A 25,409-nucleotide genomic window follows, 5' to 3' on the forward strand; every position below is an offset into this window, starting at 1 on the left:
ACTTTCATGGGGAGATTTTTAATCCTTTACTTCAGTTTCTTTTGATGGTTGCAGATCTGTTCTGGTTTTCAATTTCTTCTTGAAGCTGTTCAATTATATATCTTTCAGGAATTTGTCCATTTCATATAAGTTTTCAAATTTATTGGCATAAAATCATTCATAGTGTAAGACTATTTTTCAAATCCATGCTGTATCTATACTTTGTCCCTTTTTATTTCTAACCTTATTTATATATTATCCCCTTTCCCCCTTTTTTTCCAGAGTTTACCTATTAGTCTTTTTAAAACAACATACATAAGTGAGGGTTTCTGCAGGAAATAGATAGTACACTCAAACTGGAGAATTTTACTAAAATTAAATTTATTAAGATATAATTTTAATGAAAGGGTATCTATAAATGTATAAAAAGAATGCAGTATGATCATAAGGAATAGTACACCCCCCTTAGACTGTTAATAGTTGGTTGTAACCACTTTAGGGCAAGAGCAAGAGGATGGAGTGGTACCAGCACCTGGACACAAAGGAGGCTGCCTGGCTGGCAGATAACTTCAGCATCTGAGTCCTCTGAGCTCCAGTGTAGCAGCCCTCTCCTAACCATTGCCCTTCTCTCTGAGACCTGGCATCTGCTCTCTCCTCCTGTCTCTTGAGGACCAGGTGTAGTAAAGGCTCCCCATTCTTCCTAAAAACAAACAAATAACAATGGTGGGGCCAGGAGTATCTTTACTTATACAAGCTCTGTTTTATGCCTAACAATTATTCTTACATTTTCAAGAGAGTTATAGGTAGAGCTGGTAGCAAAACTAGGTAAATAACATCAATCATCATCAATGTTTAACAGGCACACTTGTTAAATATTACAGATCACTCACTATGTGCTGGGGACTTCCTGAGGCTCTTTCTGTGCTTTATCTCCTTTCATTAAGCCTGTTTAGAGTGTTCTACTTTCTCTAGTTTAGATGCAGACTCCACAACAGGGATTATTAAAAGGTCTAAAAAAATATGTAAAAGAAATCCAGATGACATTTGTTGTGATCTTTGGGGGAAGCACAACCCAACTCCCTAACTGCAAACCAGGGTGATTTCCATGATCTCTGCCCTTCTCGCCCCCGTGGTCCGCTTCCTCTTCTTCAGTTTCACTCAGAAAAGATTCCTGGATGGCAGCAACTTTTTATGTTATCTCTGGAGTATAGGTTTTCTTAACGAGTCTCTCTAACACTGATAGTCTTAGAGTCTGTAGATTTAACATCTTTGGCTGAGCCCGTGGCATATGCAACCCAAATTTTCACTAAAATTGCCGAGCCTTTTCCCCCACGTGTCTGAAGCATGAACGACAATGGAATCAAGCCAGTTTGAAACCTACTACTAAGCCTTTATTTTCCTGTATTAAAAAATTAACAGGGTAATTCCTACATCCAAAAGTTTATTCACCTATTCACTTACTTGTTCATTCAATCATTAATTCAGTTTACCGAATACCGTGCCCACCACCATTCTAGGGCGGTAACTCGCAGGGAATGATGTCCCTCAACGGGTATGATCTCTAATGCTCTAAGCAATTACTGCTTTCATACTCAGAGGTCGTTTCCCCACAAATCAACAAAACAGTGAAAATTACCTAAACAACAGCGGTAAAATACAGTGCAGACTTTCTTGACACAGGGCTTTCCAAAAAGGAAGTTTTCCCTGAAAGGATTCAGAAAGAAAGTCCTCCTTCACCTTGGACGGTTCTCTGAGCCGTCCTCAGGAGTCCTCGAGTTTCCTGGACTATTTTTCTTGACCAAAGAATCCAGAAACCACCGCCTATTCTTGGGTTGTGACTGAATGAAAATCGCAGGCTCCTAACTAGCTGGGGCATGGTCAGCAAGTTCCTTAGCATTTCTGGTGCTGCCTGGAAAAGCAAGGGTGCGTCCAGACTGAGGTTCTACAATGGGCGGCCCGTGCCCCGAGCTTGGGCGCGCACCCCAGGTTGGGTGGGGGCCGATGTACAGACAGCGAATTGCCCGGTCCAACCCATGCCTTCATAAAGATCACAAGACTAATCAGAAAACGAAACTGAAAACGGGGAAGTCCCTTGTCTAACCTGCTCTGGCATCGCTCGCTAGGAGACGGGTGACGGCTGCGCGGGCAGGGTTCTGATTGGCGGCGAGAACGCGCAATATAAATGCGAGCGCGGAGCCCGGCGCTCACTCTGCCGCCCGCGCTGCTACAGTAGCGATGGCTCGCGTGGTGCCCTTGGTCCTGCTCGGACTGCTCTCGCTGTCCAGCCTGGACGCCATCCAGCGTAAGTTTCCCCTCCTCCCTTTCCCTCCAGCCCATCGGGTCCCACCCAACCCATTTGGCACTATTGGCACTAACTCTGTACACCTCGGTTCCGCTCCCCGAGGTTTCCTTCCCGGCTTGGTGCACTACCCCCGGGCTTGTCTTGGGATGGGGAAGCGGTTGGCTGGCCGAGGAGTGGGGACGGGGTGAGAGGCCGGGAGGCCAGCTGCTCTGGGACGGGGGCTGGTGGTTGAAACCTCTGGGAGGCTCGAGCCGGGTGGGTCCAGACAGTTTCCGGGTGTTGACACGCTTCAGAGCAACCGAGGTGGGGGAGGGGTTCTCTTCCGCTCCTTCGCGGGACCTTTGGCTCAGGGCACAGCTGGAGCCGAGGGCTTGTAGGCGGGCCCCAAAGGCGAGGGTTTGGGGGCTGTGAATGCGTGGAGACAACACCTGGGCTTTGGGGGAGGCACTGTCGGGGTAAGTTAGTCCCGAGCAACTCCGCCTAGTTAGGAGCCTGAGGGCCTCGAGCTTACCCCAGGCTTACGCCAGGTTCTCCTGCCCTCGGTGCTCTCCCCAAACATGGGCCCAAACCACGGCGACGAATCCCCACCGGAAATTTGTGGAATGCCTTGAGGTGTCTACAAAGCGCTTCACATCGTTAATTCTCTTGTTCCCATTACATGTCGCTTTTAATAATTATCATAAGAACTACTCGTTATTGACAGCTCACTGTGTGCGGGGGACGCTCTGCGCTATATGCCATTTAACTGTGAAATGCGTCTAGGTTGTAAACACGATGCCTTATTAATAGCGTGTCACAGATGAGGAAACTGAGGCACGAAGAGTTGAAGTAACATAATCACACAGGGGTAAACGGCAGACAATGGAGCCTGACCAGAGTTTGGAGAGGGTGTGCGCCCTTTGTTGTCTCTAATCTGTGCGTTTTTCAGAACCGCGTCCCTACCTTCTGGGGTGAGATTCTTGGGAGCAAGCTGGGTGGTCATGGGCCCCTGTTGCCTTTTCTTCACAGAGGCCTTCCTCTTTGGCTCCTTGCCTGGTTCTTTCCAAGATGAACTGAGTCTCTACTTTCAGTTTTGAATAAGAGAAAGCTTGTAAAACTAGAGATGAGTAATTAACATGCTTACCCACGCAGTCTGTCGGGGACACCGTGGATCTTGAGCACGTTCTAAATACCCCCGCAATATATGGCACCCTCAGATTTTTCTCTCACAAAGCCTCTGTGAAGCAGGTTTGAACATAGAAAAAACGGAATTTAATTTAAAATTTATTTACAAAATAAAGCATAATGTAGCATCACTATTACTGGTATTTGATGGTGACTATAAAAGTTTTCCAAAAAATAACAAGCTAGCATTGAAAACTACCTTATTTTGAAAATTTCCGAAGTAATACATGCCTAGAAGATAGGAAGATACACAAGACCATGTCTGGGAGACATACAAGAATTGCAGATTGCCTTTGAGGGTCTATTTTCTCCTCTTTTCCCTGTGTGAGTTTTATTTCTGGGCGGGCATAAGTTAATTTTTCAGTTAAGTTACAGAAACTCAAATAACTCCCTTAGTCACAGAACCAGTACCTGGCTGCAGCCAGATTCAAACCCAGGCATATCTAATGCTCCTTTTGCTCTTGGAAGAGATTACTGTGATATTCTTGCAAAAACTCGCCTGTCCCTCAAAGAGAATTTCAGGCTGAATGGACCTGTGCTTTAACTCCTGGGGCATTTATGTTTGAATTATCAGAAGTGCAAATGCAAAGAGCTTTCTATATATCTTCATTTTTAAGCTTATTTTTAAAAAGTAGGGTTCATTGGGATTCTCAGTCCAGTTCTTGGTGGGACTGGTGACTTACCTCTGATGATAGGATGTTTCTAGACAGATACGTATGGTCAGAGTGGCCTGGTACTCCTCCTAACCCCACCACCTCCCAGACATGGAGGAGGAGCTGCCCTTTATAACCATGTACCTTGAAGGTGTTTCTATTTAAAGGTGGATTATACACAAGTCAGTATGTATATTTAGTAGCAGTAACACTTATCTTCACTTTGGAAGAAAAATACAGAAATACAGCTTATAACATTTTCTTTCCACATCCCTGAGGATGGTCTAGTCATGCATCCCATTTTGGAAGCCACTGTTCTGTAGCATTATGTGTACTCTCAACCTGGCAGATTATGGCAATCATGTGAGAGCGCTAATTAGAAATAGGAATCCCATTCTCACATGCACTACTCCCCTTGGTCCTAATGGAGAGTAAGTTGTCTCCCATTTGCCACAGTCCTCACTCTTCCCTCTTATCTTACCCAGCCCAACTACTTCATTTAAGGTATCTGCCATCTTCTGTAGACTTTTCAGTTTTGTGTCTTTGTTTTTGAGCTCATGAAATGAGGTACACAATCGGATAGGGGTTTGGTGTATAAACTCGGGGCAGGATAAAGAGGCTGTGTTTTGTAGGAACGTACTTTGAATTGACTCTCAGGTCTCTGAACAAGGAGGTAATAATAATAGTACCGTACACTTGCAGAGAAATGCTGTGTGCCAGGCACTGCACGAGGTACTTAATACATATTGAGAGGTCTGATGGGTGTGGATCTAGGCAGGAGCCAAAAATAGAAAGGCGTAAACATAAAAAAAAAATGGATGGGGCTGGAACGGGGTACAGTAATGTGAGTTGTTTGATATGGTTATTATGGAAGCTGTGAGAAGTGAGAAATGCAGCTTGACAAGTAGAGTGGAGCCAAATCATGTAAACTCATGTGTGATAAAGAATTCTGTGGGGGCTGAGAAGCCATGAAAAGTTCTTGAGAGCCTCCAGAGAAAGCTTCTTAAAGATTCAGCACAATGTCCAGTGACAGAAAAAGATCCCACTAGACATCTGCTAGGAAAAGCCCAAAGGCATGTGTAGGGAAATTATGTGGGCAAGATACTAAGTCATGGTTTATCCCTCAAAATCGAGGCTGCCTTTTGGAAAAGTGGAAGCTCACTGGGCCCAATTTGAAATGGAACTGGGAGAAATAGATGATCAGCTTTAAATGCTTGGTGCCCGATCTGGCTTTAGAGCAAGGCAGCCCCAAGTGAAGTACTCTGCAGTTTCATCTCTCTTTCCCTGACACTCCTCAGGTACTCCGAAGATTCAGGTTTACTCCCGTCACCCAGCGGAGAATGAGAAGCCAAATTTCTTGAACTGCTATGTGTCTGGGTTCCACCCACCACAGATTGAAATTGATTTGCTGAAGAACGGGCAGAAGATGAAAGCGGAGCAGTCTGACCTGTCTTTCAGCAAGGACTGGTCTTTCTATCTCCTGGTCCACACTAACTTCACGCCCAACGCAAGAGATGAGTACAGCTGCCGCGTGAATCACGTGACTCTCCAGGAACCCAAGATAGTTAAGTGGGGTAAGTGTTCAAGTGCTTTTCTTGGCTGCTGACAGTTGTATCTGAATTACAGCCACAGAATAAAGCTGCTTTGATATAAAAATATCTGCATCCTAGGAGGATCAGTGAATGTTAGTAAAGCTCTGATTGGTGGCACCTTCTGAGAGACCTCTGCACAGCATGGTCCTTGAGACAGTGCTTTCCCTGCAGCAAGAGCAGGGAGCAGAAGCAGCACTTGCACAAATGCACACACCCTCTGAACTGTTCTTCCCTTGTGGCCTCCTTGGGCTTTCCTGACAGCCTCAGGGATACTTAGCACCAAGGAGAGTCCCAGGGAGGCACAGGCCTTTGTTAGGGTAGCACTGTCCAATCCTGGACTCCTGTGGAACTCTCTGGCTGGGGGAAGATCTGAGGCTAGCAGGCAAGGTTAGGTCCTACCGGGTTGTTCTTAACAAGACATTCATGGGCAGGGACGGAGGGCTCTTCTGCTTGCCTTATTTAAAGGTAAAACTTACTGATTTTCTTCTTCTTTCTCCCTTTTCTTTTTTATAGATCGAGACCAGTAAGCAGCAGCATGGAGGTGGGTTTCTAGCCTTTCTAGCCTTAAGAAAATCCTCTTTAATTTCACTATCCTGGGGACTGATACTGACAGCTGTAATATGACCACCCTCATTGTCTGGAGGACATTAATGAGGGTAGCAATTCAGCAGGCAAAGAAGAAACTCATGGGGTCACATTCCTTCTGTGGAGTGGCATGAGGAAGGTGTGTGGCTCTGACCCTCTAAAGGGAGGACAGAGGAGCTGCAGGTGTGGCTGACGGGACGGAGGCAGCGGTTACCCATGGCACCTGCAAGAGTTTGCTCTTTTTTCTGCTATTTCTACATTGGGCATCTCTGGGCCTTCAAAAGTGAACTGTCCCTTCCTCTGCGTGGCAGTTGCTTTATTATTCAGCCAGAAGAGAGGAGTGACATGGCTCTGTAGACATACCGTTCCTTTGTGTGTGGGCAGTGTATTTGCCTCTATAGCTCACAGTCCAATAGAGGAGAGAAATGGAAGCTGATTGTTGTAACTCAGTGTAAACATTCTATGACAGATGTAGCTTGCAAGGAGCTCTAGCAGCATGAATCAGGGAGGAACTGGACTTCTCTGCATCTTCAGTTGGAGTCCAGAGGCAGAAAATCCAGCTTTTCTGGGAAATTCTTCTGAAATTTCCTTTACATTCTAGCCTGGAAATTAATTTGAGAAAGCATCAGAGAGTTTGAGTGACCTGCTCAGAGTCACACAGTTACTCTAAGTCATAGAGCCAGGATCTGAACCTTAATACCAGCGTTCTTTCCTCTAAGGTTGTGGGAGAACCAATGGGATAAGCCACTGGGGTAAATATTTGGAGATGGTCTTTTTAATGGATCTGGTAAATTGTCTGCAGCTACTTCTTTTACCAACAGTGATACATACAGCACAAGTTAGATAAGTTTGGTGGTGCTATGTGTAATCCAAATAAAATAAATGTATTTGCTAATATTCCTTTTTATCCTTTTTAGGTTTGAAGATGTCTCATTTGGATTGGACTAATTCCAAATTCTGTTTTCTTGCTTTTTAATACTAATATACTTTCAGGCTTTATACACATAAATCAGACATTATATTGATGTTATCACAAATACCACTTTATGTCTCCATGTTTGACTTGGGACGCTGGTAGTTTAGAGGTGGAGAGGAGGGAATTCCATGTATAACATCAACATCTGCATCAAATCTGAACTCTTCTGTCTCTTCTGCACACAAAACTGGATAATATGATAGTTATGCATGTTTAGAGGAAACCTTCAATTTATAATTATGCTTAGAATTTTGGGAAAATTTTTAAAGATATTTATCAGAATTATGGAAATTTGTGATAGTGGGTGAAACATTCTGCCATATAAAATTCATATTTACCTCTTACATGTGTCAGAGTGCAATATGGTTGTGTCTATGTTGATTATATTTTTGTTTCACTAAAAAAAATGGTAAAACACGTTCAGCTTCTCAGAGGAACAATAGCTAACTTCTCAATGTCAGTGGGATCCAGAACACAGTAGAAAGTGATCATGAATGTGGTGAAACAACTGCCTGCCTAGAATTCCATGCACAACAAAAATATCTTTCAAAAATGACTGCAAATTGACACTTTAGATGAAAACTGAGATCAGCACCAGTCAGATCCTCATTAAAGGAGATTCTAAATGATACACCTTACGCAGAGGGAAGGCCTACAATGTGAGAAGTGAAGAGCAAGGGAAATGTATCAATTCTGTGTAAAAAGAAAGAAGCCTGAATACTTAAGTATAATGAATGCCAATGTAGTAAAAAACAAACAAACAAAACACCCAGAACAATTATGTAAGTATAGAAAGAGCAAGTGATGTTAAAGCATTCAGTGGACTTCTGTTACCCAGAAGGGTAAAGTTATAAACTTTTTTGGTAATTTAAACATGTACATTATATTTCCTAGGGTATCCTCTTAAAAAAACATAAACTGAATATTTACTGTCTAACTAGTAGAGGGCACAGGAGCTTCTGGAGTGCTAGTAATGTTTTATTTTTTGCCCTGAATGATGGTTACAAGAAATTTTGCTTTGTAATTATTCGTTAAATGATATGTACTTCACATTTTAAAATAATGTTATATTTCATAATAAAAATAATAAAATTGATTCATGTGGTTTAACTACAGTAACAGATTAAAGGAAATGGTTCATATGATTATCTCAATATATTTAGAATAAGTGTTCAGTAAAATTCAACATCCACTTATGATTTAAAAAACCTCATAGCTGGGGAAAAATGGGAATTTACTTAGATATAAAGGTTTTCTTAACATACATAAATAGACACACATTAATAGAGAGATATTACAGGTATTTTACAGGTAAGATCAGAAATAATATAAGGATGCCCATTGCTATTTCTGGGTGATATTATACTAGAGGTCCCTGCAGAAAATTAAGACATGGAAAAAAAGTAAAGAGAATAAAGTTTTGAAGAGAAGAAACAAAATTGTATTAATTTGATGTCACATATAGACTAACTATATAGAAACCTCAATAAAATCTAAAAAATTATTAGAATTAATAAGCATTTAACAAATTTGCTGAACAAAAATATCAACATATAAAAGTTAAGTATTTCTTTATACTGGTAACAAATGTAAACTAAAAATATATAATCTATAATAGCAATATACATGGTATTCAAATATGTAAAAATATACTATGTATATTCAAATATATAGTATTTAAATATACATATATACAGATTTAAATATATACAGCATTTAAATGTAAATATACACACCAAACATAAAGCTAACAAAAGATGTCAAGCTTTTACAGGAAAAATTATAAAAATTACAATGTTTTATTGAAAGAAATCAATGAAAACTTTAAAAAATGGGGAGAGTGTGTTTATAGATAGTAAGATTAAATATCCTAAAGATATCAATTCTTCCCTACTTGATATATAGCTTTAATTGTTAAAAATTTGAATAGTTTTTCATGAAACTTGACAAGCTGATCCTAAAATATGGAAGAGGTTTAGGGAGGGAGAATGACAGATACTACTGAAGAATAATAAAATGAGAGATTTATAATTAAAACAGAATGGAAATGGCCCAGGGATGGACAAAGACCAAAGGAACAGCGTACAGCCCAGAGACAAACTCACGCATATATACATACACGAGACATTTCAGATCAGTGGTAAAGGAAGGACTTTTTTAAAAAAAAAAAGATGCTGAGACAAATTATCAATATGTAGGGGAAAAGTAGGTCCCTACCTCACCCTGTGCAAAAATACAAGCTCCAACGAAAAAGGACTTACACGCAAAACTCAAAAATTTTAATCATAGGAAAAAATATAAAACCATTTTTATGACCTCAACATAGGAGAAATCACAAATTACATTCATAAAGCAAAGAACTGATTAATGAAACTAATTAAAATTTAGAACTACGTTAAATTAAGAACCCCCATGACAGTAAAAAGACTAGCCACAGATTAGAATATATTCATCACACCTCTAACAAAGGATAGGTATCTAAAATATATGAAACACTACAGACCACTAAGAAAAAGGCAAACACCACTGGAGAAAAAAAGGCAAAAGACTTGAACAGTCACTTTACAAAAATAAGCCACATGTATATATATGTACGGTGTTCAACATTAAAGCAAGTTAAAATCCATCATACTATCAGATTGCCAAAATATCTGGATATGCCAAGTGTTGCCAAACATAACACAATTAGAAATGATTACATTGCTGGTGAGACCATAAACTAATAAAAGAGCTTTGGAAAACTAGAGTACTCTAGTAAAGTTAAACATGCACATGCGCTATGACCCAGCAATTCTACCACTACCGAGAAAACTCTCCCAAACGTGCTACAATAGATGTGTAAGAAACTATTTACTGCAACACTGTTTATATCAGCAAACAACTGGAAACAATCTAAAGTTGGATAAATAAGACATATTCAGATAATGGAATGCTATACAGGGGTAAAACTGAACAAACTGTAGTTATAAAATTTAACATGGATGAATTACAAAAAATTTTTGAATGAAAAAAAAACCCCAGCAAGCCCCCCCCCCAAATATATGTACAGTAGCTAAAACTAAATAGCATTATTTGAGTATATCTTTATATGGAGTAAGAAAAAGAAAAGCAAGGGAATGGTAAATTTTCAGAATGGTAGTTAACTCTGAGGCTGGGGGAGTTAAGGGAACAGAACTGGGATGGACACATGCAATAGGAGGGGTGCACATTCAAAGATAATCGAGTTCTTGCCTGGATGGTGGGAATAAGGGTATGTGTTTTATTATTGTTGTTGTTATCACTTAAATCATACATATTCATCATTTGTATATGGGGGAGACTAAGGCCAGAAAATGCTGTATATTCCACACAAGCTTAATTAAACTCACTACATAGACACACACACACACACACACACACATACACATACTGTGTAAGGCACAGGCTATGTAGTCACACTGCCTGGGTTCAAACATCTAGTGCTACCACGTACTGCCCAAGTATAGCTAAATTAGAATAAAATTCCTAACCTCTCTCTGTTTCCTCATCTATAAAATGGAAATAATATTTACCTATAAAATGGATAAGAATATTAGTAATACCTGATTATTAACATTGATAAATAGGGAAAAACAACTATAAGGAAATAACCCTAAGAGTAAACAAAATCACTTTGGGTAATAGATATATGAGTGATAAATTTTCTTTCTTTCCCTATTACTACATTTTCTAAAATGATATTCTGTAGTATATAAAGATAAGTTTTCCAACAAGTGGTGCTAGAACAACTGAATATCCACATGCAAAAGAATGAGGTTGGGTCCCTTCCACTTATCATACACAAAAATTAATCAGAGTGCATCAAAGATCTAAATGTAAGAGCTAAAGCTATAAAACCCTTGTAAAAGTAAATCTTTGTGACCTAAGAATAGGCACTGGTTTCTTAGCTAGGACACCATAAGCACAAGTAACCAAAAAGAAAAAGAGAGGAAACCAACTAAATCAAAATTAAAAACTTTTGTATTTCAAAGGTCACCATGGAGAAGGTGAAAAGGCAACCCATAGAACAGGAGAAAATACTTGCAAATTATGTTCCTCGTAAGGGTCGTATCCAGAATGTATAAAGAACTCTCATGTGGTTATTTTAGCACAATTTAGATAATGCATATCTGTAAACTATAAAATGCTATATAAATTCCATTCTGACGCTACTACAGCTGGATTAGAAGTGTGGGGACTGCAAAGTGGGAATAAGGGATCATTCCTGTTTCAGGTTCCCACAGCTTGTTTCCACATCATTTCTTCTCCTCAGCTTATTGTTGCCTCAGTGCTTGTAACTTTCTCTTTTTTAAATAGTAGTTATTGTAACCTTATATCTTTTAATGTCAAAAACGGTAAACTGCTAAGCAGGATTAGGGTAATGAAATAGCCAACAATAAGCAAATGGATGATCTTTTGGTGCAAGGTTAAATAAATTCTCCCAGTTGTACCGACTACAATAATCTGTAGTCAGAGTATAGGACAGAGGGATTATCAAGCAGAATTCTCCAGACATTTAACTCCGTTACCTCTAGGGCGTGCATGGGGATGGAGCACCGCCCCCAACCATTCAGATGGCAAAGAGAATCCACAGTTCTGGCGCTTCCATGGATCATTAGTCGATTTAAAAACTCCTCTTGGGTCAGACCAAACAAAATCAGACAGAGTCCATTTTCTATAAGAAAAACAAAAGTAGACTTTAGTAAATTATTAGGACGTAGGTTTTAGGATTATGACAGGAATTAATCTCTAATTGTGCAATACTTCAGCACTGTAAGTATAAATAGATTTATTGGGTACCAGTAACTATTATGACATTAATTAATAAATTCATCATGATTTTTTCAAAGAAGAGCTTTATCTTTTAAACACTAACCACAAGGCAAATTCTCATAGGAACAATGTATCCTATGACTAGCAGGAAACCTCTCTTTGCTACTTTGTACTGTCTTGTACTATCAATACTTGGAACTTGTAACTATTGAGATGTCACATTTCTGGTTTACTAAAATGAAACATTAATAGCATGCTCTTGACACATAGAAATACATGATTACCAAAATCAGGACACTGAAGAAGAAACACATGGTTAGTTCAATCAGAACTCAGTAGCTCTGTAGGAGGTTATGGCATGGTTATGCTGAATCAATGCGCATCTGACACATCAAACCCGAATGCCTACAGGCAAAACAGGTGGCGAGAGAAGTGCAAGAAAACCAAACCTGAAAGAAAGCAGCCCATCTAGGAGCACTGAAATTCAGCTCCAACCCATCAATTACTATGCAGGAATGAGGGCCAGTGTTGCCAGATATTCTAATTTTACAGTAATAACTGGAAATACAGATTTTGTCTGAAACCCTCTAATTTTACAGGCTTGTGAGACACAAATCTTTTTTTTAAAAGCCTACATAGCGCAAGCCAAGCAAATCCAAACTCATATGGCCTATGAGCTGCCAGCTTACGAACTCTGTACAAACCAAAGTCCTGTGAAGACTCCCTGGGTTAAAACCAACTCTTCTTAGACTTAAACTTTTTCTGACTCAGTATCTTAGTACTTAGCTGAGCAGAAATAACCTTAATTAAAAGTCAAACATATGAGGCAACATTACCAACGTTAACACCAAATTTCCTCCATAAAACACTACACTTAGAGGAGTGAGTAGGCACTACATCACCCGGGCAGCAGTAGTAAAACAGGTAAGAGAGGTGCTCTCGGCGATGGATTCCAACCTGACACAAGACGTTCTCACCTGTCAAAACGAGGCACAGCTGCTGGTCTCCACCACTGTCTACAGGGATGCATTTTTTGCCCAGGGAAAAACACTGCATGGCCTGGGTCTCCAAATCCCAGAGGGCAATGGAACAGCCCGTCCTTTCTACTGACCAAGTAAACAGTGCAGTGAATCCTGTCACAGACACACATGCGAGCTCAAGGGGCTCCTCCTGCTCACTGATGTGCATTCTTTTCCATAATCTTCCTGGATCCCTGGTCTTGGCGGGACTTTTCCATGGAAAACTGTACTGCCTGTGCGGCAGGCCTTGGGGAATGAAGGCCCAGCTTGGCACACTGGCACTCTGGTCACCAGATTCGGGGGACTCCAAGTGCAGAATATCCTGGAACCATGGAGCACAACAGGAAGCCTCCAGTTTGGAGCTCTTTATGCTTTCATTCAGTGATGACAGCTGGGCTTTCCAAGACCTGGAAGATAGGACAGAACTCACATCTGTTACAGTGAAGGGCACTAAGTAAAGCACTAAACCAGGGCAAAGACGCACTTAAGAAAATAAACATGTCTACCCCTGAAAAGACCTTTAGTGAAAAGGTATTGTGTCAGAATGACAAAATAATTAATAATCATAATCATAATAATAAAGTAAATCCAAAAAGGAGGTTTCTGTACCTATCAACTTGGAAGGAAAACTTGGTCAGTTTCATGTTGTAGTCAGAATTAACAGGATCATCTTCATCTATGCCTTCAGGGCCTTCAACAGGAACGTCTTCTAGAGATCTTTCACACAGTAGGTGTCCTGGGTATTGCCTATGTTTTAAAATAATAGCAATGGCCAAAAAACGATGATCAACCCCAAACCCGTGTTCCTGTTGAAAATGGGGGTGGGGGCGTGTAAGGGGTGGAGGTATCACAGAGTAGGAAGAGTCCAGACAATAAGTTTCCCTGACCTGGACTTCTTATCTCCATTGCTTAGGGCAGAGTGATAAAGTCAACCTTGAGAATATGACCGATTTGCACCTATGTGTGGAGATGGATGCTAACTAGATTTATTGTAGTGATCACTGTGCAATATGCACATATATTGAATCATTATGTACTCACCTGAAACTAATATCATATGTCAATAGCTCAATTAAAAATAATCTGAATCTTAAGGCAGTTAGCTTTATAAAGAGATAAGACCATTTATTGTATTACTATAATGCAGATGTTATGCTGAAAACTTTATATAAACTAACTTATCTGAGCCTTTCAACAACCTCCTGAGGTAAATGTAAGCCGCTTTTGCAGATATGGAAACTAAGACTCACAGAAACAGACCAGCTGTTTCTGTCTACCTGACCATAAACCCCAGGTTCTTAATTACCCACATACCACCAACACAAAGTTTAAGACTTAGCTTGAGACAAGGAGAATGAGTAAGGACTAGAAAAGCAAAGTATGAATGCAGGCATAGATGGAGAGTGCATGTGGAAATAGGGCTGTCACTTTTCAGAAGCACAAAGAAGACTGGGATGGCCAAAACACAGGGAATGAGAAACGTGGCAGTGTGAGATGAGGCTGGAGAAGTTAGCAGAGACAGTTGGGGGTGGGCTTTATGGAGTTTCAGCTTTTATATGGTGGTGGTGGTCAGGGGAGTGTGCCAGTGGGAAGGAAGATAAATTATGGTTTAAGCACAGAAGCCATCTGATTAGAAGCAGAAGAGTAGATGGCAGGAGAAAGGGGAGCACGTAACCCCCCTGAGCACTTAGTTAAATTATGAACTATTAATCCTTTTGACAATTTGAAGGTAACAGGTTGATATTCATTTGTCAAGGAGATGATGAAAAGAAGTTAAAGAAGGGAAGGTGACAATAAAGAAAGATGACCCATAGAGAAGGAAGTTCCTCCACCAACAAGATACAGATCCTGTCCCCAGACTTCATACTTGGCTATAGTCCGATAAGATGTGCATTCTAGCATCACCCTTCTGGCTGCCCCACAGAAGATGGATGTGAGGAGAGAAGAACAGACATGTGAGACCAAGTTCGAGGCTGTTAAGCTAGTTCAGGTAAGTGATGAAAGCGGCATGGATCACAGTGATGACAGCGGAGTTAAGTGGACAATACAAGAAACACTGAGGAGGTAGAATGGCTTGGACCTGGTGATTAACTGGATGCGGATCTAATACTTAAAAGAGGTTGGAGATGTAGACGAGAGAGGAAAGGGAGACCAGTCCCTGAGAAGGAGGGAAGGAATGGGATCCAGAGCACACACTGTAACAGCAGGGAAGCTGGAGAAGATGAGTCAGGAAAGTAGGTTTGCAAATTTAAGGTGAGAAACTGAACGAGCTCCCATTAGATGGTTCTACTTCATTTATAAAGTAGGAGGTAAAATCATCCAAGAACAGCTGGGGAGAAAGAGATAAATAGAGATTTGAGGAAAATGGAGGTTTAAAAACACTGTTGTAAAGAACGGACTCATGAAAAATCATTGCAAAATCTCCAGGCAACACGAGAGACCACTGAAAGTAGTGAGTGTGAACTTATAGTGCTATTCATTTCCCTTTGCAGTTTTCTCACAAGTGCTCAGTTACTTGGGTGCAGGGACTAAAAAGGCAGGTAAAAATAAAAAAATGATTTGTCAGACCAAGTGGTACCATAGGGCAGGAGCAGGAGTTAGAGTTCATTCAAGAAAGTAACTAAAATGATGTGTCACAGCATCTATGCTGCAAAAGGAGGGATGTGAAGAAAGAAGGGACCCCTCTCTTCACTTGTAAAGTCAAGAAATTGGAAATTCCATTAAGTTTAGATGACAGAAGTGTGGGTACTTGAGTAAGCAAACTGTGGTCAGAGTGGGTTGTGTAGAATAGTGATTCAGGAGAGGAGCAGTTTCATATAATGACAAAGCCCTGTATATGACTATGGGAATAGACTGGGAAGTTGAATTGGAAGGAAAACTCACAGTGGTAAACTGAACAAACAAACTACGAGGAACTTGCATGGGGCTTACAGATTCTGCAGGAAACACACACAAAAAATTAGAGAAATAATACAAGACTATATAATTAAATGCTAAACTGTAGTGCAAAGCAGAAGTGCTACACAAGTTCAAAGAGGAGGAAAATAAAGATAAGTATAAATTTACAACTAGAAGAGATTTAATAAGGAAAGGCTTCATGAAAGAGATAGATCTCAAAGGATGAACAGGATTTGATAAAATGAAAAGGGGGTGCTGTCATTCTGTATCCAGGGAAAGAAGAACCAGGGTCAGGAGGCAGGAAAGATAAAAACACTTTTATATTTCAGAGCACACTTAGAAAATAAAACATGCAGTCAACTCCAGACAAGTTATACTATTCAAAGAGCATTCATTTAAAATAATCAACAAATAGAGATCACTTTATTTAGTTGACAGGACAGATCCCTAAATTCACTGCCTGGAACAGAACAGAACCTTTTCATTGGCTGATGTTACAGGGGCTCAGTTCAATGAAATTTGTTCAAAGGAATGTGCCTGCTGCTCTCCTCAGAGTTATCCTGAGGTGTTGCAAAAACAACCAGAGGAATAGAACCCTACACTCAAGGATCAGAGTAGCTGAGTAGTCTTTTCTCCCTTCTGACCTGTCAAATCGTTTTCCAAGGAAGATGACTAGGAGGTAACTCTACACATACAGGGTATGCTTTAGTCAGCAAACATGGCCCACTGATACACAAGCACACAATCTGAAAATGTGTTATGTACCCTGCTTAAAAAAAAAAAAGGTGAAAAGGACATTTAAAACAAAGGAAAAAATTACAGGAATAAGTTCTGGCTGATATGTGAAGATGAAATTAACCATTTTTTTGGTGATCCAAATAATAAGCAATAAACCCATCAAAGTGCATACCAGTTACTCAAGGATTTGTTTATTTCATTAATGTTAAGTTAGAACCAAAAGTAATAATGGTTTGCAATGGCCCTAAAAACTGAAAGTCATAAATGTAGACTGCTTTATTTTTTAAACAAGCAATTTTGGGGTGGAGGATATAGCTTAGTGGTAGAGTGCATGCACGAGGTCTTGGGTTCAATCCCCAGTACCTCCACTAAAATAAAGTAAATAAATGAATGAACCTAATTACTTCCTCTCCACTCCCAAAAAGCAAAACAAAACAACAAAAAATAAGCAAGTTGCGATGAACAGGCTGCTGTATTTTTGTGTGCACACTCACATACACACCTATTCCTCTCAAACATAAAAAAAAGTCAGAAGTAAGTAGAAGCTCTAAGTCAAAAAGGAACACAAAGAGCACTCAGTTTTACTTAGAAAGCCGCAAGTGTGGGCCCTCCAAGGCAAACACCTGATGAAATCTTCTCAGTTAGACAAAATTAGGTTAAATACGTTGTCAAAGTCCTTTAAGAGAAAAGTGATCCCTAAGGCAGTCACCCTGTGCCACATAAGAAGCAAGTCTAACACATGGTAAATATGTACATGTAGGAAAATAGCTGATTAAGTTCATGAATGTATTTTTCCCTGAACGTTTTACTGAAAAACTGACCATTCTGCCTATACTCCAGTCCTTATAGCTAGAAGCCTAAAAAGTCTCATCTTTTTGGTATTCTCCTCCCTCTCAATCAACATCTTTACATCCAAGGACACAGATCCTGCCTACACTACTCAGCACAAAAAGAATTCCTCTGCAGAGCTGCGTGTCAATAATCCTGTCCACTGCCTGTGCAGGCAAGGGTAATGTGAAACAGTTGAGTAACCTAATCTCAGCATCTCTTTCAGGAAATATAACATGTAGGATGATATATTTGTTGATGAACAATAACGATGTGTTACTATGAAATGACAGAATTCTCAGAGATAATAAGGAAATACCTATAAAACAAAAGGATATTATATCAAACTCAATGGTCACAGGTTTACAGTTGGTAAATTTTATTCTGTTAACATCACACAAGCAGGTAAAAGAAAAGGGAAACAGCACTTAATCCAACTCTAGACGGTTATTGTTCACAATCACCTAAGCAAATGGTCATTATCCACGAGGATATGAGAAGATAGCAGACCTTTCACATCTAGAGCCGAGTCTCGTATTTATTATGTACCTCATATATCAGTATAGTGTTCCATGTACATGATTTACAGATAAACTCATAGGTGTTGTGGTTTCAGAATTTTTTTTTTAAGGAAAGGGATTCACTATCAAAAAATTGATGATTTCTGCTCTAGAGGTGACACCAGCACCATCATCAGGGAGCTTATGTGAAGAGCAGAGCAGGGGGCCCACCCTGGTCCACTGAGTGAGCCCCTCTAGGGGTGGGGGCATGGTACTGGTGTTCAACAGGCTCTCCAGGTGGTCCTGGTGCTCACTAAAGAAGCAGTGCAGGAAGGAAAGAGAACATTCCTTGACATGTTCTTGCCAGCGAAAGCACCTGGAGGCCAGCTGTGGAAAGAGAAGAGCCTCTCAGTTGTGCTACCTGATTCTGAAGCACCACAGTGACTGGCCGCTCCGAGGAGCCAGGTGGTAGCAGGACGAGTCCCTGAAGCCCTTGGAGGAGTTCGTGGAAGGTCAGGTGACTGATACATTTGCCCAGAGGTTTGAATAACATTTGTAGGGCCTGCAAGGAGGTCAGTAAGCACCTCTTTCGGGCTCCTGGACAACTTCACCTTCATCCTCCTTCCTTGCTGACCTGCCTCTGGCCCCTTCCTGGTCAGGTTACCCACCAGGCCTGTCACCACTGGATGGAGTCCATCATCTCTAACCCTGGTCCTTTGATACTTGTTCTAGGAGGTCTTTCCTAAGCCAAGTAGCTATGGGGCTCAATACTTCTCAGGGTCTTATCTCTGCAAACCTCCAGAGTACACTCACATCTGTGCTTGTGGGTTTGCCTTGGTTTATTGTGCCTGAAGATGATCAGCTGTTCCCTTAGTACTTTGTTCTCTAAGCCCCTCACCTGAGGGTGGCAGGGTGGGCCTACCCATGCTCTCCAAAACCAGAGTTAGCTGATGGCATGAAGACCATCAGCAGCTTAAAGTACAGAGATAGCACTATTGTCAATGGGCCTCTAGGCCAGTGCTATACTTGGGAGAATTTATGCAGCAGCTTTAATATCTTCTCTCTTGTTTTGTATATATACATATATTTATTGAAGTATAGTCAGTTTACAATGTTGTGTCAATTTCTGGTGTACAGCTTAATGCTTCAGTTATATATGAACATACATATATTTGTTTTCATATTCTTCTTCACCATAAGTTACTACAACATATTGAATATAGTTCAATGTGCTGTACAACATGAACTTGTTTATCTCCTATATATATATATATATTAGTATCTGCAAATCTCGAACTTCCAATTTACCCCTTTCTACCTCCTCCCTGCTCCCCATAACCATAAGTTTATAGTCTGTGTCTGTGAGTCTGTTTCTGTTTTGTAAATAAGTTCATTTGTCTTTTTTAAAGATTCTACATATGAGTATTATTCATTTATTTATTATTTTTATTTTTTACTTAACTGACGTAATGGGATGGAACCCATGATCTCGTGCAGGCTAGGCATGTGCTCTACCACTGAGCTATACCCTCCCCCCATTTTGAAAATTTTTAATCCTATACAAAGTTGAGAGAATGATAAAATTAACTTCTATGTATCCTTCACTTAGCAGTTGATAACATTTTGCATAGCAATATTTTAAAAATAAACTCCTCTGCTACATCAGGCTGTGTTCTGTCCCCAGTGACTAGAGACTTTGGCTGACAGACTATGAACAGGAAATTCACAGAACAAGAAGCACAGATAACAAAAGTAAACATGAAAAACTGCTCAACATAACTGCCTTTAAAAATACAAATTAAAACAAGGAGGTAAAATTTTTCCATGATGATAACCAGCTTGGGGGAGGGTGGGGGGAGATGAACACCCTCTCTTATTTAGTGGTGGAGTGTAACCTGGTATAAAGACTTCAGACGGCATTTTCATGGTGAGTAGGATGAAGTATAATAGAGGAAAAGTGGAAATGTCTCCAGTACTGGATTGGGTAAAAGTATGAAATATTCATATAATGAAATATTATGAAGTATGAAAAACTACACAGATCTCTTTTATTATAGAAATATACTGCCTATGACACCTCATTAAATAAAAAACTGTTTGTCTAATTACCTACCCCCTCAACAACAACAACAAGAGCTGTTTGCAAAGAAACATTTGGGAATGATTACATCTTTTAAAATATTTACATCCATATTTATATTTGTACATGAATAGACAAGTCTGGGAACAAACATCAGTTCATTAGCAGTGGTTATTTTTGGTTGGTAGGATAATAGGCAATTTAAATTTTTATCTTTATTCTTACCTATATTGTGTGAACTTTTCATAATTGGTATGAATTTTATAATTAGAAAAAAATTAAGCTAAATGGAAAAGCTTCTTAAAATATCAAACAAAAAATTCCCAAAAGAAAACCACAAGGAAAAAACAAAAACAAAACCCAAGCTCTGCTAGCATCAGCATCATAGTCTAAAGGTTAAAAGTCCACATTCTTTTTCTTGGCACCAAAGTCCTTTACAGGCTCTTTCCTGGAAATAGGTTGCTTTCTTGTAATCATAATCTGTTAGAGGTATATAAGCCCGTCTCCATGAGGAAAGAATTTTCCCCAGACCAGCCCCATGACCAGCATCTAGCAAGAAGACAGTAGAGGTTTTCTGAACCTGACTGATTGTTGTGAGCACTAATGGATAGGCTGGGCCAGGCTAAGAAGAAAGAAGCCAAAGTTTTGGGGAACCTTTGTCTTGGGGAGTAAAGGGTTCCTCTTCTTACTCTCATTCCCTGTTCAACACTGGCATTGGCAAGTAGAGCAGGAATGGTTTGGCCCATTGGGTCCATGGTACCGGAGAAATAGTTCAGAAATGGCAGTGCCAGCTAGGCCCATGTCACTGGGGCTGACCTAGCACAGCTGGAGCAGTGACAGGAGGGGAAGGACCAAGGCTCCTGACCCAGTCAGGCTTCAGCAAAACACCTATCCCCTAGGCTTTTGAGCTGATGATAATTCTGCCTCACACATGAGAGCACACAAAATATGCCGTGTGGTGAGATATGGGTTAACCAACAGGTAAAGCCAACAATGAAAAGGCAAACATTTATACTGAGCTAGGCTCCTAGCAACCAGGGCCCAAATGTATATGATTCTGGAACAGCACAAATGGGATTTTTTTTCTTGCTGCTGTTACAAATTACCGCAAACCTAATGATTTAAAACAATACAATTTATCATCCTACAGTTCTGTAGGTCAGAAGTTCAACACAAGTCTCTTGGGCTTAAAATTAAGGCAGGGCTGCTTTCCTTTCTGGAGACTATGGGGAAATTCATATCATTGCCTTTTCCAGCTTTAGAAGTTGCCCACATTCCTTGACTCATGGCCCCTTCTTCATCTCCAAAGCCAGCACACTGCATCTCTGTGACCTCTGTCAAGGAAAGTTCTCTGCTTTTAAGGATCTATGTGATTACACTGGGCTGACCCCAGTCATCTCTGATAAACTCTGGATCTCAACGTCCTTAACCTTAATCACACCTGGAAAGTTCTTTAGGCCATGTAAGGTTATATATTCATAGGTTCCAGGGAATAGGCTATGAACATCTTTTATGGGTGGGGAGAGTCATTATTCTCCCTACTACAAGGTATGATATGGAGAGAAGTCTAATATTGTTAATGATAAGTAGGCAGTTTGTCTATAAGGACATGGAAAATATCTATGATATATTATGAAATGGAAATAAGCAAGTTCAGTAAACATGTACTGTTTGAATGACCTTCAATTTGTGGAAACTCCCTTGTTGCCAGTAAATGCTGAATGAATGCTCTTTGAGCCACCTCCCACCTGTCATGTCCTGGCTTCTGAGAGGAGATGGTGGAGCCCACCTCACCCACTCACACCCTCAGGGCATAGGATGGGCAGAGGGGGAGGTCCCACCTCACATTTTGCTGTCATTGGTCATTAGGTAAGTAGATTTTTGGCTAATTTGACAAATGATAAGCAGACTCATTTGTGGCAAGTTGATCTACAGCTAAAACAATAACAACAATGATAAAAAGTAAAGAAATAAGGAAAAATTATCACAAACTCACTAACCTATTTACTGGTTACCTCCTTTGAACCTTGACTGCCCCTGCTATGTGTTTGGTGGCTCCTATATATATATATATATATATATATATATATATATATCTCCTCACATTTCCGTGTTGTTTATTTTGTTTTAAATTTCTGATTCTTTACTAAACAATTCTTCCTGGTTTCCTCACAGGCCTCTTTAAGGAGAAGAGTTTAGAAAGGTTTAGGACACCAGAGAATAGAGAGGAAAGGATCTGATGCAGGTTCAGCATAGCAGGGGACAGCCAGAATGACCACACACTCTAACTGGCCAGAGGCAAGCGTCAGCAAAGCAAGCTGGAAACTGGGAAGGTGGGGCTTAGAGGAACTTGCAAAAAGGGATAAAGGGTATTTGAAGGAAAGTCAATTTTTGATAGTGTTGCATAGAATCCAAGGTAGGACAGAAAATCAAAGTTAGAATTCTGTAGTTTTAGGTAGGTTCTGAGATGCAGACCCAAGGACCTGTGAGGGAAAAATACCCATGAAGGGAGGCTGTGCCAGTAACTTTGTCACTGGGTGTAGTATTCCCCAAAGACAGTGCCCAATCCTTATGCTCCTAGAGTGTCCTGTTGCCCCCACGCTGTCAGGAAATCTTGGTATCAGCATTTACCTAACTCCTCTCTCCATCTAAGCTGAGGACTGCTGCTACCTCTAATTCCTTTTACGCTTTTAGTGGGTGCTGAGTTCTAGACAGATAATTATAATTTTTGTGGCTATAATTTAAAAATTCTTCACTTTCCAAACTATATACAATATATACCCATGAAGGGAAAGGCAGGAAAGCTTAACAATGGTTTCCCAGGGGAGAAGAGAGATGGGAGGAGACACAGGAGGGGAACTTTACTGTCACTCTGTAGACTTATAATTTTTGCATTTTAACTACAGACATACATTCAAGTATTGGACTCATAATTTTTTTTTAAAGTAGTTGAAACACTATGGTTACTACTGGGAAGAGGACTGGAAAGACATTAGGATTTTGAAGTTCTGTACTACTTGATGTTTTTATACCAAGTCTGTACAATTTCCCAATAAAAGCAATTGGAAAAGGCTGGTAGTTACACACATGTCTGTGAGGCAGAGATTCCCCACCAACCAGATATTGCAACGCTCTCAAATTTTAGTCTTCCCACATATTCTCCCTCAGTTAGTGATAACAGTACTTACCTTATCGGGATCTTGTGGGGTGTTTTCTTCCTTTACATGGTGTCTGACTTAGTAACTATCAGGAAACAAAACAACTAGCCCTTCTTTGTCCCATTTCCTTTGGGTCTGTTGCCTGTTATGTAACAGCACAAATCTGAGAAGTCAGTTAGCATGAACAACTTAGGTGGTAATTAATTAATTATTGGGCTGATTTTTAACTCCGGATTGGAATCTCTTTGGAATCTCTTTGTGGGTCATCTGGCGTCTACTTCTGCTTTGGCCTTACAGCACATTTGCCACAAAGCCTGCACTCAACTGATACTGGCTGAATTTAATGGTATTTAACACAAAAGACTGAGGATTTCCAGGCTCCAAACAGATCCAACCAAGATAGACTTCTAAGCAAGCAACCATCTTCAAACTCCACAAATTAAACCATTTTACGAGAGTTCTCCCTGGATTGTAGGATCACCATGGTTTTAGTTTTTTTCTTTATAGTTTTTAGATTGTTCCAGTTTTCTATCATGTGCATATATTACTTTATGGGCAGAAAAAAAAATAAACATGACTATAAAAGAATACTACTACACATGGTGGTGCTGGTTCCTGCTTCCCTGCACCTTCTCAAATGCTTTTAATTCTTGTCCTGATCCAAGCCACCCAGTGAACCCCTTCCCATGAACCTCTTCTCAGAAGTGATTTTCTAGTGGACATTATAAGGCTTTTCAAATCAAATGTCCAGCATCTCAATCTCAGCTCAGTAGAAATGTGGACAAGTACCTTACCTCTCTGAAATTGTCTCCTTATCTGTAAAAGAAAGACCTACCTTCTGGATTGTAGTATAATTTGGGTCAGCAGCTACACAAACTTTAACATGTATGTAAATCACCTGGGTTGTTTAGAGTGCAGCCTCTGGTCTGCGGTGGGCCCAAGAGTCTGCATTTCTAAGAGCTCCGAGGTGTTGCTGATGTTGCTGATGGCATAACATTTCAAAGAGCTCTGGCACAAATGTCCTACCCATGCTTGTTCCTCTCTTTCCACTGGACCTGGATTTTCCAGCTGTTTGATGAACCCATCTCAGAAAATTGCTGCGTGAGATCCGCTGAGGTGGAACCCAACTCACCTGAGCTTTAAAGTCTTCATATTTTCTCCCACTTCAATATCCTTCTTTATCTTTCTGTTCAAGGACTTCATTCTTCTTTTGCCTGATAAAGATACAGGTACTTGTGCTTTTAGGTATTTTTGTTTATTGTTGTTCTTTGGGGGGGGTTAATTAGGTTTGTTTATGTATTTTTAAATTAATCAATTATTTTAAAAAATTTTAGTGGAGGTACTAGGGAACCCAGAATCTTGTGCATGCTTAAGCATGCACTCTACCCCTGAGCTATACCCTCCCCTTAGGTTATTATTTTTTTTAAAGGAGCTTTATTGAGACATTATTGACACACCATAAACTACATTTAAAGTATGCAACTTAACAAGTTCTACTACATGTATACACTGGAGAAACCATCACTGTACTCAAGATAACGGACATATCCATCACCCTCCAAGTTTCCTTATGCTCCTGGCCCCTTCCACTGCCTGGAAACCAACCATCTGCTTCTGTTACATAAATTAGCCTGCCATTTCCAGAGTTTTAAATAAAAATAATTGTACAGCATACCCTCTTTTTTGTCCTGCTTCTTTTTTCTCAGCCTAATGATTTCATCCATGTCATTGTATCAATAGTTAATTTCTTATTTATTGTTGATATTATTCCATTGAATGGAAAGCTACCACAATGTGTTCATTTACCTGTTGATGGAAGTTTGGGTTGATTCTAGTTTCTGGCTGCTACCAATCAACCTGCTTTGAACATTTGTCTACAGGTCTTTGTACAGAATTGTACACTGTCATTTTCTCTTTTCTCTTGGGTAAATAGCTAGAGCGGAGTGGTTGGGTCATATGGCCAGTGTATATTTAACTTTAAAAAACCTCTCAAATTCTTTTCCAAAGTAGTTGTACCTTTTTACATTCTTGACAGGAGGGTATGAAGTTGAGTTTCTTCCACATTCTGGAAAATATTTTGAGTAAACATTCATTGTAAAAAATTTTTTTTAGAAAAATCATTAAGCAAAACAAAACAAAACAAAAC

General features: G+C 40.0%; 2 protein-coding genes across 5 annotated transcripts in view; one reads left to right on the forward strand and one right to left on the reverse strand.

The window, feature by feature from the left end:
• The window catches only part of PATL2 (PAT1 homolog 2), a 36,509-nt gene extending 13,071 nt beyond the window's left edge, over positions 1–23,438 (reverse strand). For 2 of the 4 annotated variants that reach the window (XM_074366036.1, XM_074366033.1), the window contains exons 1-6: positions 23,294–23,436; positions 13,671–13,808; positions 13,020–13,468; positions 11,799–11,944; positions 3,405–3,497; positions 512–679 (exon numbers count right to left, since the gene is read on the reverse strand). The gene's annotated coding sequence lies outside the window, so the exon portion shown is untranslated. Of the gene's footprint in view, positions 1–511; positions 680–3,404; positions 3,498–11,798; positions 11,945–13,019; positions 13,469–13,670; positions 13,809–23,293 lie in introns of all 4 variants that reach the window. The other 2 variants (XM_074366035.1, XM_074366034.1) reach the window with 2 other exon arrangements.
• Positions 2,125–8,347, forward strand: LOC123619718 (beta-2-microglobulin). The gene is made up of 4 exons (XM_074366038.1): positions 2,125–2,281; positions 5,397–5,672; positions 6,204–6,231; positions 7,193–8,347. Exons 1-3 carry the CDS (start codon positions 2,215–2,217, stop codon positions 6,215–6,217), a joined length of 357 nt encoding a protein of 118 aa, XP_074222139.1. The 5' UTR covers positions 2,125–2,214; the 3' UTR covers positions 6,218–6,231; positions 7,193–8,347.
• Positions 23,439–25,409: the final 1,971 nt, after the last annotated feature.

Source organism: Camelus bactrianus, chromosome 6, assembly GCF_048773025.1.
Source record: "Camelus bactrianus isolate YW-2024 breed Bactrian camel chromosome 6, ASM4877302v1, whole genome shotgun sequence".
Lineage (NCBI taxonomy): Eukaryota > Metazoa > Chordata > Mammalia > Artiodactyla > Camelidae > Camelus > Camelus bactrianus.

Excerpts from the sequence above, each read along its gene's own strand:
- LOC123619718 (XM_074366038.1), top strand. The coding sequence starts at position 2,215 with ATGGCTCGCGTGGTGCCCTTGGTCCTGCTCGGACTGCTCTCGCTGTCC. Across the intron at positions 2,282-5,396 it reads CAGCCTGGACGCCATCCAGC|GTACTCCGAAGATTCAGGTT; the intron begins GTAAGTTTCCCC and ends GACACTCCTCAG.